At 39.3% G+C, this 12,761-nt stretch overlaps 1 protein-coding gene across 1 annotated transcript in view; it reads right to left on the bottom strand.

Annotated features, from left to right (window-relative positions):
- LOC142139944 (synaptonemal complex protein 1-like) overlaps nucleotides 1-10,345 on the bottom strand; it is a 101,728-nt gene extending 91,383 nt beyond the window's left edge. Inside the window, exons 1-2 of the mRNA XM_075197811.1 lie at nucleotides 10,230-10,345; nucleotides 5,277-5,394 (exon numbers count right to left, since the gene is read on the bottom strand). Coding sequence (XP_075053912.1) covers nucleotides 5,277-5,384 — 108 coding nt within the window. The 5' untranslated portion in view covers nucleotides 5,385-5,394; nucleotides 10,230-10,345. The remainder of the gene's footprint in view (nucleotides 1-5,276; nucleotides 5,395-10,229) is intronic.
- Nucleotides 10,346-12,761: the final 2,416 nt, after the last annotated feature.

The following is a 12,761-nucleotide window of genomic DNA, read 5'->3' as shown; positions in this document are numbered from 1 at the left end:
CCAGCTTCCCCAGCGTTGGTCTCAGTGCACAAATGATACAAACAAGCTTTTATACCTGATACTCCTCCCCCAGTCTTAGCTTGATGGACAGGTGACCCACCTTCTCTTTAAAAGCAAACGCCCATCCCTGGCTCTGTTTGCACTAACAGACACACCCTGTCTGTTTGCTGAGAAAAAGGATTTCAAATCATGTAAGTTTAACCAAACTTAAACTATTGCTTTTCATACATAAGTCTTTACATTCAATCTAGGTGCATTACTGCACAAATGTTTTACTCTACTTCCCTGCTTTCTCTGCATATTTTGCCAACTAAATGCCTCCTTTTGTTACAATATATACAGCTTTGACAAACATGTGCCAATAACAGTAGTGCATAGTTAAACATTTTCATGTGCTCATAATACAAACATTGCGCATATAGGCAACATTATAAATATCATTGCCTCAAACATTAGAACTTTATAATATATACTTCCATTAACTATAACTGATGGTAATGGGGGTACTCAGGGTTATGTGGAGCTGCCGCATACTCAGGGTTATGTGGTTATTTATATAGCGCCAGCAAATTCCGTAGCGCTTTACAATTGGGAACAAACATTAATAAGACAATACTGGGTAATACATACAGACAGAGAGGTAAGAGAACCCTGCTCGAAAGCTTACAATCTATAGGACAATGGGAGTTAGAAACACAAGGGCATGTGCTACATCATATTGCACAATGGACCAGCCAGACTGCAAAGGTAAAAGTACTGAGTGGGCTATGTGTGTTGCAATGTTGGTCAGAAGGTTGTTGTCTTGCGTTAGCAGTGTAGAGGATAGTAATAGGGTAATCTAGGGAAATTAAGATGATGGTTGAGGAATATCATAAACTTGTCTGAAGAGGTGGGTTTTCAGTGAACGCTTGAAGGTTTGAAGACTAGAGGAAAGTCTTACTGTGCGTGGGAGGGAATTCCACAAAGTAGGTGCAGCCCGGAAAAAATCCTGTAACCGAGAATGGGAGTATGTGATGAGAGTGGAGGAGAGACGTAGCTCTTGTGCAGAACGGAGGTGTCAAGTAGGGAGATATTTCGAGACAAGTGAGGAAATGTATGTCGGTGCAATTTTGTTGATGGCCTTGTATGTTAGTAGAAGAATTTTATATTGGATTCGTTGAAATACAGGCAGCCAATGTAGAGACTGACAGAGTGGCTCAGCAGAGGAATAACTGTTTGTAAGGAAAATCAGTCTAGCCGCTGCCTGCAAAATAGATTGTAGGGGTTCAAGTCTGACTTTGGGAAGACCAGTAAGGAGAAAATTGCAATAGTCGACGCGGGAGATGATGAGTGCAAGGATTAATGTTTTTGTAGTGTCTTCTGTCAGATATGTGCGTATTCTGGAAATGTTCTTTAGGTGTATGTAACATGATTTAGATATAGAGTTGATGTGGGGAATAAACGACAGTTGTGAATCAAGGATTACACCTAGGCAACGAGCTTGCGGGGTGGGATTTATGGTCATGTTATCGACAGAAATAGAAATGTCAGGCAGGAAGCTTCTGTTTTTGGGTGGGAATATTATTAATTCAGTTTTTGAAAGATTGAGTTTGAGTTGGCGAGAAGACATCCAAGATGAAATGGCAGAAAGACAGTCAGTAACGCGAGACAACACAGATGGTGAAAGATCAGGAGAGGATAGATAAATTTGTGTATCATCCGTATAGAGATGATACTGAAATCCAAAGGAGCTTATTAGTTTTCCAAGAGAAGTGGTGTAAATAGAGAATTGCAGAGGACCTAGGACTGAGCCTTGTGGAACTCCAACTGATAAAGGAAGCGGAGCAGAGGTGGATTCAGAGAAATTAACACTGAAAGAGCGATTAGATAGGTAGGATGAGAACCAGGATAGGACAGTGCCTTCAAGACCTAGAGATTGTAGCGTTTGTATGAGGAGAGAGTGGTCAACAGTGTCAAATGCAGCAGAGAGATCCAGGAGAATTAGAAGAGAGTATTGGTTATTATTTTTTGCTGTGATCACATTATTGACAACTTTGGTCAGTGCAGTCTCTGTGGAGTGTTGAGAGCGAAAGCCTGACTGAAGAGGATCCAATAGGTTGTTTGCTGTAAGAAAGTGTGTGAGGCGTGTGTAGGCAATTCTCTCGAGAAGCTTGGAGGGGCATGGGAGCTGGGAGATGGGGCGGTAATTTGAGAGAGAGTTAGGGTCAGAATTCTGTTTTTTTAAAATGGGAGTAATCACTGCATGCTTGAATATAGATGGAAAAATACCAGTAGAAAGAGATAGATTACAGATTTTAGTTAGAGGGGGAATGAGCACAGGAGACAGGGACCTACCAATTTGTGAGGGAATGGGATCAAGAGGACAGGAGGTAGAGTAGGAAGATGAGAAGAGAGTAGAAACTTCCTCTTCATTTGTGGGATCAAATGAAGAGAGAGTGTCAGAGGGTGCTACAAAGGAATTGAGCAGATTGCTTGTCAAGGGAGATACCATTTCAAGCCTGATCTTATCAATTGTGTCCTTGAAATAGGAAGCAAGATCCTGTGCACTGATGTTAGTTGGAGGATTTGGGGCAGGAGGATTCAGAAGAGAGTTAAATGTGTTAAAGAGCCGTTTGGGGTTAGAAGCCTGAGCATAGATGAGAGATCGGTAGTATGCTTGTTTAGCAGTGAACAGAGCATTTCTGTAGGAGTGGTAGATATCAGTATATATGATGAAATCATTAGAGGCACAAGATTTACGCCAGTGACGTTCTGCTTTACGAGAAAGTTTTTGTAGAGTTCGTGTTACTGTAGTGTGCAACGGTTGGCAACAAATTCTATGCAAAGTATGTAGTGTCGCTGGAGCCACTTGATCCAGGGCAGTTGCTAGGGTTTGATGAAAATGGGGTACTGCCCGATCAGGGGAGGAGAATGTAGAAATTGGGGAGAGAAGGTGTTGGAGAGAGGTGGAAAACTGTTGAAAATCAATAGCGTTGATATTCCTGCGGGTACGAGGAGGCTTGGAAGAGTTTGACACTAGGGAGGGTAAAGAACTGGGGGTGAGTGCGTAGCTAATAAGGTGATGATCCGAGAGGGGGAAAGGAGTGTTAAGTAAATTAGAAACTGAGCATAGTCTAGAGAAAACAAGATCAAGACAGTGGCCATCCTGATGAGTAGCAGATTCAATCCACTGGGAGAGGTCAAGTGAGGAGGTTAGAGAGAGTAGTTTGGAAGCAGCATTGGAACGTGGATTAGAAATAGGGATGTTGAAATCACCCATGATGATGGTGGGGATATCAGTAGATAAGAAGTGAGGGAGCCATGCAGAGAAGTGTTCAAGAAATTGTTGGTGTGGACCAGGGGGGCGATAGATGACAGCAACACGCATAGAGAATGGGTTAAAAATCCTAACAGCATGTATTTCAAAAGATGTGAATGTGAGTGATGGGACACTTGGTAGAACTGTGAATGTGCACTGAGGGGAGAGAAGTAGTCCAACCCCCCCCCTTGTCTGCCTCCTGGTCTGGGGGTGTGGGTGAAATGGAGACCACCATGTGAAAGGGCTGCAGGTGAGGCAGTGTCTGAATGCGTGAGCCATGTTTCTGTTATTGCTAAAAGGTTGAGGTTGTATGAGAGGAAGAGATCATGTACGGAGGTAAGTTTGTTACAAACAGAGCGTGCATTCCAAAGGGCACATTTAAAGGACTTTGGAAGAGAGGGGAGACAGGTGATGTGTTTGAGGTTTGCCAGATTTCTGTAGTCTTTAGATATATGTGTGTGGGAGAAGTGAGGGGGACCTGGATTAGGTGATATATCACCAGCTAATAGAAGCAGGGAAGAAGAAAGGTAGGAAAGATGATTGTAAGATGTGTGTCCTTTTAGTTTCTGGCGGCAGGGTGAGGCTGTTAAAGTTATTGAATTTAAATAGCAAAAGAGTTCATGAGTGTTCACTAGAGGTGAGTGAAGTAATGAAGGGGCAATGTGGACAGAGGTGTGTGTTGCAGGATGGGTGAGGGATGATATAGTCCTAAAGATAATGCCATGAAAAGAGATAAAGAAAAATATTTTGGCAAGCATTGGGACTATTAGTCAAATAGCAAAAATTAGGAATTAAAGGAATTGCCTAATTGCAATGTCCAGTGTAATCAGATAAGTAGTGCAGAGCTAGGCTGCAGCAAATGTAGTGTATTCCTGGATGTCTGGATAGTATAAAGTAATGATGTGGGGAGCCATGTGGGGGAGTGGGTGGAAGTGTTGAATGGAGAGTAATAAAGAGCAGGTAATTGAGTAGCTGAGATTTTGCAGACTCATGAGAGAGGAGATTGGTTGAAAGACAGTATAATTTTTTCCTACTTGTAAAGGGAGACAAAGCTTAAATAGAATTGAAGTACAGTGCTAAGATAGGGGACTGAAATAACTGTAGCATGGGTAGGGAGTGGTTGAGCAAGTAGTACAGCAGTCTGATTAAACAGAGTGGATTTTGCATTGAAAACAAACTGATAAATAAAACAAACTTTCATGAGATGAGAGGAAAATGAGATCAGAGTCCAAAACAGTCCTCATGTTGCATGTAGCTTGTAGCCAGGGTGAGTTGAAAACATCAGAGGTAGAATATGGAGTTTCAAGTGAATACTGACTGTAGTCCTTGTGAAGCTGAGTTAATAGGCAGAATGTTCCTCTCCTGTTTCCTCCAGTGTAACTCCGGTATAACTCCGAATTATGCTGTTTAAATTTTTTGTTTCACACTTGTATCTATACACACTTAGGGCTATACACACTAACTAAGCAGCCATCACTGTCTTTGCAGTCATTCTACTATGAATATATCTGCTTAACAGACACATGTGATCAGAGTTCTTCAATCAAGCCCTCAATAAACCCCCCCCCCCCAACAAACCTTAGCAGTAAAATGTTTAAACAAACAAACAGTGAAAGCACAACTTGCAATAAGGCTGTAGTAATTACCATTAGAAATAAAACTGCATTTTCTTAATTCGGATCAGACTGTTGCAAAAGGCAATAAGGCTGTAGTAATTACCATTAGAAATAAAACTGCATTTTCTTAATTCGGATCAGACTGTTACAAAAGACAATAAGGCTGTAGTAATTACCCTTTTCAAGCTCGCCTCTTCTAGCACTTCCTATCCATTGTATCTATCAACTCCTCTTCCTCGCCTGTCATCTCCATTTTCTCCCAGTTGGGACCTACTATATCTCACCACCCAAGAATGTAAGCTGTGTGTACAAGATTTGTATTATAATGCTTGTGGAAAAAGTATTTACAATACTGTACCCACCTGAAAAAAAGAATTATGTCCAATAACTGTATGAGGCTTAACTGCAGACACATGACAACTGTTAAGCCTTTGTAATGGGAATATTTTGAATGGAATCTCCTGCTCCATCTTCGTCTGTCTGTGAATGTATATAAAGAAACAAATGTATTAATGATTTGCACCTTGCACTGTTGTATAACCAGTATATGACACTACAAGTATTTTAAATGGTACTGAAATTTTTTTAATTTAAATAAAGTGAAAACAAAGAAGCACAACTAAAAACATTGCAATTTCAAGATATGGATTAAACTCTCCAGATTAGGAATATATCATTTATACACATTTTATAAGAAAATAACAATTTTTTGGCTTCTAAGGGAAAAGGGTATTGTTCCTCAAACCATGCCATATAAGTATTCACATAAGAAGCTGCCACTGCAGAACTAATTGCAGTAAAAAGGGTATATGAGGACAAGTGTATTCTTTATTTTCTGTAATAAGGGATCGTATGGCAGTCCAGGTGAGGGATACAGGTATATAAGCTTGTCACATTCATTGTGACTAAGTAACAATGTGTTGAAATAGGTGGTAATTATTCTAGGAACATTAAAAAGCCACAAGTATCACATAACTAATGTTCCTATTGCCATCTCTTTCAAGAGATTGGCCCTACATTGTACAGCAGATTTACTGAGATATATGATGATAGACCAATTTATTGCTTTATTTGGAGGCCCATAGGATATTTTTTCTTTGTATTTTAACATCCATTTTACTTACACTACCATGTTCATTTACCACTTAGTGATTGTATATATTTACACTACTACACTTTTCTTTTCATTAACCTGTTGCAAGCCTGAATAACTTCCTGAAGGCTATTTTTATGTTAAGGTACAAGTCTTTTTTCTATAATTATTATTAGACCAACTGTAGCATTGCTCAAGCTACCTATTACAATGGGATTACATTCTCTTTTAGGCCCAATTTGTGTATACTTATTCACAATAGCGGTCCTGATACTGCCCAATGAAACGCAATGTTCAATGTTTATGTTTGGTGTGTTAACAATTTTCTTCATGTTCTGTTTATTTAAAGCTTCATTCGATGCTTTCTCGATAACTTTCTGAGATGCATCCACAGCATTTTACAATACCATACATTTCATTACTATTTGTCCATGATTGTTAATGACCTCCCCTTACTTGTGAGATTACCCGTTGCTTAGTAACACTATGGAGCCTTATCGCTTCACAATCTTTAGCTCTTCGGTACGGGTAATTCATATGTTCTGTCTGAGCACCTTGCAGTGTCTTAGCTGCCCAGTAACTCTAGATGATCTTGATACTTTGGGGCTCCATTTGATACAATTGTTTCTTAATACATTTATTTGTTCTAGACTGTAATTTTTGTTTCAGACGGCGTTCGTTTCATTACCCAGTATATTGATGTTACTGTTTCCCTATTTAAACTTTACAGGGGGAATTCAATTGGCCGCGTTACAAGTAAAAGTAAAGCGGCCTGCACATTATTACCGTTATTACGGTAATAATGCGCTTTATTACCGTTGTTACGGTAATAATGCGCTTTATTACCATTATTACCATAGTTTCGTGCAAATTCAGGGGGAACTCAATTACCCCCACATATTATTGATTTCCTTGTGAATTTGTTATTTCCTCAACACAGTTATGGGGGCACATTTATCAATCATCGGCAAAAGTGAGAAATAGTTATCAATCCTTATCGCATGGATAAGGATTGAACTATTTCTCAAATTTATGAACAACAGATCACAGAAACAGCAGTTCCGAAAAACTGCTGTTTCTGTAATAAAAAAAAAAATCATACTTACCCCCGTCTTCGGAAGCGCTGTCTCCGGATCTCCTCCTCGTTCTCTTCATCCTTCAATTGCGCATGTGCATTTAGAAGAACTGCACATGCGCACAAAGATCCCTGCTCTGTCTATGCAACTATCGTTGCAGAGAGAGCTGTGTGACAGGGAGGGATCATGTGATCCCTCCACACATGCGCTGTCCAGTTCTGCTCTTCGGAGCAGAGCTGACAGCATTGGATTTTTTCAATTATGATAATGTACGCCAGCTTCAGCTGGCGTACATTAACATGACAAGTTTCCGAAAAAAAATGTTTTTTCGGAACTTGTTAGATTTGGGCTGGGAGCAGTCACCATACTGTTGAATGGTGACTGCTCTCAAAAACGAAGAGGAGTGCAAGCAGCAGATATCTGCTGCGATGCACCTTTTCATAAATTTGCGGAGGACACCCAGGGAGCTTAATTTTCCGGTAAGAGCACTATCGTGCTTTCTTAAATATGCCCCATGGTTGCCTAGCAAAATGATATGCAATTTTCCTTTACTATATTTTCTAGGAAGATATTTCTTATGCTCATTTTGTGGCGGTTATGTAAGTTGTATTTCTTATGTTCTATGAATAGATTTAGTGTTCATTTTGGATGCATTCACTGCTGTTTGGCATCTTTTTAGCTACTGAAGGTTTGTTTGGTATGCTTTATGGAGACTTGAGAGAGACCACACTGGTCTTGAAACGTTGCTACCATATTTGGAATAAATATCCTTCATTTTTTCTGCATTCCATGAGTGCCATTTGCTTTTTTCTTCATATCTCTCTCTCTCTATATATTTATATATATATATAGGTCGAAGTGGGCCGCTACATGGTGGAATGCCATTCCGCCACTTCCCCTACTGCTTTAATTAGCATTAAATACAAGAGTGAAAGGATATTTAGATTTTTGAAAAAAGACACCTGAGCAAAGGCATATTGTTAATGTCACTGCCTGGGAGATCTGCTAGATGAGTGAATGAGGGTTTGGGTTGTAACATTTTCAAGATTACAATTCTCTTTTAAAATGTGTAGGAACAGTATTTTATATATGATTTGACACACTATCATTACACATTTTACAGCACTTTACAAATGATTACCTTAAAGCTACACTACCACCAAGGAAGATATTCTCCTAAGGTGCCTCCTCCCACTAGCCTTTTCTCTCACACTCTCCCAGACCCTGTGCTACAATTAGGCACTACCTAGAGTGCCGGGCTTTTGGATGCACCATCGAGGGCTGGTGAAAGGCATTTGGGAGGCAGCATGTCGCTCTGGAAAGTAAAAGCTTGAGGATAAGTGCTCCGCCTCTTGTTCTTCGAGGTAAGGACCGAGCAGCTTACCTCCCCTTTGCTGGCCACTCACTCACAGACAGCTGGAGGACCTCCCCTCACTCCAAACTAGTGCGCTCTATGGGAGCAGAAGTACATACCCTTGTTCTCGCCTTGACTACTGTAACCTCCTTCTCTCTGGCCTACCTGATTCTCGCCTTGACCCTCTCAAGTCTATGCTCAATGCTGCTGTCCGTTTCATTTTTCTCTCCCGCCACTCTGTATCTGCAGTCTCCCTTCAACAGTCACTACATTGGCTCCCCATACCCTACAGAATTAAATTTAAACTCCTCACCCTCACCTTTAAAGCTCTTAGTCAATCTTCCCCTCCCTACATCTCCAATCTCATCTCTACCTACAATCCTAGCCGCCCCCTCCGCTCTGCCTGTGACCGCCGCCTCACTACTTCACTGATCACCTCCTCTCACTCTCGTCTTCAGGACTTTGCCCGGGCTGCTCCCCTGCTGTGGAACTCAAAGGCTTCAAGCATGCCCTTAAGACTCATTTCTTTATTCAAGTCTATCAGTCCTCCTAACTTTCTTGTCCTGGCTCTCTCCCAGTTAGTACCACCCTATTTGTGTCTCCCCCTTCCCCTTAGGATGTAAGCTCTCATGAGCAGGGCCCTCTTTCCTTGTGTGCTCCTTCTACTGTTCCTTCACCCTCTGTACCTCTTGGCCTGCTTCGCTAGCCCTGTTTTCCCTGTCTTCTTAAGCTTTGGCCTTCTTCTCGCTGATTTCTACCATCCCTTTCACTATCTGTCCCAAATATAATCTGATTTGCTTTACCGTGTCACCTGTGTTTGTATACATTTTAGTATCATGATGTGTCTTGGTTCTGTTTTCTGTATAGGTAATGTACGGCGCTGCTGACCCTTTGTGGCGCCTTATAAGTCAAAGATAATAATAACTAACAATGTAATTAGTTTCCCTCCAGCTACTGATGGATCAGCAACAGGCAAAGGGGAATGGAGGGAGGAATTAATATAATTGGTTGAAAGTTGCTATTGAGGGAGTTAGGCATGATGATTGGGAATTAATTATGAGGGTGAGCAGTATTGGATACTTATGAAGAGGCTGACGGACCTAATGATTAAGGTTGTTAATGAATAGAACCTGGCTTGCCTCCTTGCTGTGCTTAAAAGTACATTGTACATCATACACACTTTGTAAAAATAGTCCAAATATATAATATAGTATATATTATAGTCGGACTAACTATATATATATATATATATATATATATATATATATATATATATATATATATGTATATATATATATATATATATATTCATTCATTCCAAGTATCAAAGCCAATAGACTCATATATTCAAGTAATTATCTTATTGCTTATTTCAAATGATTCTTTCACTATCTAACCATCAGGGGCATGACTACAAGCCATAATGTAAAGTGAAAAATTGATCAGTCACACCATGACACCCTAGAGGCACAAACAGATTAGCCAAAACACAAAACTTTTTCCGAGGAGATAGTGATTAGGGCCAGGAATAACCTGTTGTTGCCCAGGTATTGAGCAAATACAACTTCTAAGTCCGTTTTTGCAGGGACTTCTTGTTTCATAAAAGCTGCATTTGACAGTGTTGTTAATATACTTGTCATGCAGATACTTTTCGATGTTTAAAATAAAATTATACATACATATATATCTTTACATACAACACTATAGCAGAAGCCGGATATGTCTAAAATGTTGCAACGAAGAGCTCACGGGGTTAAAATGTACAAATGGAAAACGTAGGTGCTTTCCACACCTGTCTGTAGTTGCCGATAAGTTTCTGTATTCCGAAAATAATTAGAGGACGAGTATCCGAAACGGAAACCGTGAGTCACAAAACCGGTGCAACAGACGTCACGAACACGGTACTGGCCCGGCACGTGAGCGGGAAAATATAGCGAAACGGCAGCACGTGGCATTTTAAATCCATCAGCCAATGAGCGGCCGAGCTGTCGACGAGCGACCGTTATTTAATAGTTGGCCAAATTAGCGTCATGCGCATGCTTAGTATGCATGCAGTTCACAGTTGCTTGTGTTAAAACTTGGGTTTATATTTGTATAATAAGACAAAATAAACCACAATGCAATACAATGTTACATAAAGCATGACTTATGCCTCTACAACCTACAAAGAAGAAGTAAATACAAAGAAAAAGAAAATAATACTGGGAGTTGAAATATATTTTAATAAAAATAGGAATATTTCACAGTTAGAATTTTACAATGAGCAAAACAATATTTAAAAAAAAATAAGAACATAACATTTCTTTAACAAGTCATACAACACCCAAATTAGATGTATAGGCAATGATTAAGATCTATTAGGGTGGATACAGCAATTATTTTTTGCTTTTGGTGAAAAAGTTAATTTGGGCAATTGATCTGTGATTTTGATGCTTAGTTGCACATGTTTATGCTTCCTTAAGTTTTATGCATTAAATGATTGGCAAACTTACTGTTTGTAAGGCACAATAAAATACATTTACAAATTAGTCAGCAAGGATAAATAATGCAAACAGTTCATTAACCCATGTTCAAAAAATCAGGCAGTTTACACACTCTAACACTAACAATAAAAAAATGATCATGGCATTGTGATTAAGGCTGTTTTTTCATTGGTCTGTTAGAGATTAATTTGCACAGGAAATAAAGAACTTATCAAAATATTCTAGAGAACAATATGCCGTTTCAACTATTAAAAGTTATCACAACTTAAACTATTTTCTTTTCACCTAAAATATCCACTTCCTCAACAAGCACATTCACATCAACCCAGGGATGTGCATTTCATGTATTAACATCCTGGAGAGTTGACCTTGACTTAGTTGTCAACTTAGGACTTAGAACTGGACTTTGAGGCTGATTGCAAAAGGTTTTATGCCTGGCCCCCACAGTTTTACGAGATGGGAATTGGGGGTTTTAGGCAAATAATATAAGTCGAGATCTCATGTAAGAATGCCACTGTTGAACTGGAGATTTTCTTTAAAGGATAAGTCAATATATGTACAAAAAACTTTGCATATTTAACACCAATCCAACTTATTAATTGTTTGAACTGATTAGTGAAATAGCTTTTCGCGCCAGTCAGTTAAAACCGCTTGGATCTATGATGTGTTGGTCAGGGTCAGTCATAGACATAATAATGCATGCTCCTAGAACTCTGAGTTTGGAATTACAGCACTACATGTTGCTAGAATGTGTCTATCAAATTATTAGAAATAGAGTAAAGTCTTTATGCTTTTGACATGGTTTCCATTCACTTTTCATGCACTTTTATCAATACAATATTGTACTGGTAGCACACCTGATTATAAACGGCGGCGGCATCGCATGACACGCGATGCGGCCGTGTCAGCGCACAGGCGGCCGCATCACATGCAAGCTATGTTCTACAATTTAAAATTCAGCATTAACATTTTAGAACACAAATGGTGGGATCAAGGCCATAAGAAAACATTCAACCTATTTTTAATGAGCTTTTCAAGTGTAAGTGGATGAGAAACAAATTAGCAGTAGATTAGTGTGAACAAACCCTTATTTATTTTACAGTTAAAATAAAACATTTTACTGTTTTGAAACAGTAAAATTCCACAGATTTTTTGGTTATTTAAAAAAAAAAAAAATAATGTTAAAATTCCATTGACTTAGAGTTGAACAGGGTAAAACAAGTAATAGTGACAATCAATAAATGTTATCACAGCATCCTTTGGACTGTTTCACATTTCTTTAATTTTTAATTCCTAGTGTACCAGGTCTTTTTCTCTAAAAATATTTATAAATATTAATTTACCTGTAGCACAGGAATGGACCCAGCATAAATAACATAATTTGATAATTTTTAAACTAGTCACATACATGCAATCCTGCCGCTCAGCCAGGGAGCCAAGCGACTGTGTCACTGTCCACATAGCCTACTGGTGACCAATCTACACAAAATCCGTCTGTCCACCGCTCAAATCAAGCAAGTCAGTGTTGTAGTTAAGGTACTATGCAAATGGCAATATCAAGCCAATTGCTCGCTATTTTGTTCAGAGCCAGCTTTAGGCATCTCCTGAAGTAGCCTAAACAAATAACAATGGACAGGTTGTGGTGCAATTTGCATGGCGTGCATGTATGTATAAGGGTAGAGATCTCTTATCTGGACACCAGAAAGTTCAGAAAACCAGAAGGAAAAAAATGCAATAATTACTTTTTATCAGGAAGATTGTAATAGAAGTCAAACATAACATCATACCTTTTCTTTATATGGTCACTGTGAGGAGCAGTGCTAAATAAGTTAGAAGAAGTG

Source organism: Mixophyes fleayi, chromosome 2 (assembly GCF_038048845.1).
Source record: "Mixophyes fleayi isolate aMixFle1 chromosome 2, aMixFle1.hap1, whole genome shotgun sequence".
NCBI classification, from domain to species: Eukaryota; Metazoa; Chordata; class Amphibia; order Anura; family Limnodynastidae; genus Mixophyes; species Mixophyes fleayi.
The sequence above is the reverse complement of the archived record's forward strand: the minus strand, read 5'-3'. Positions and strand labels throughout refer to the sequence as shown.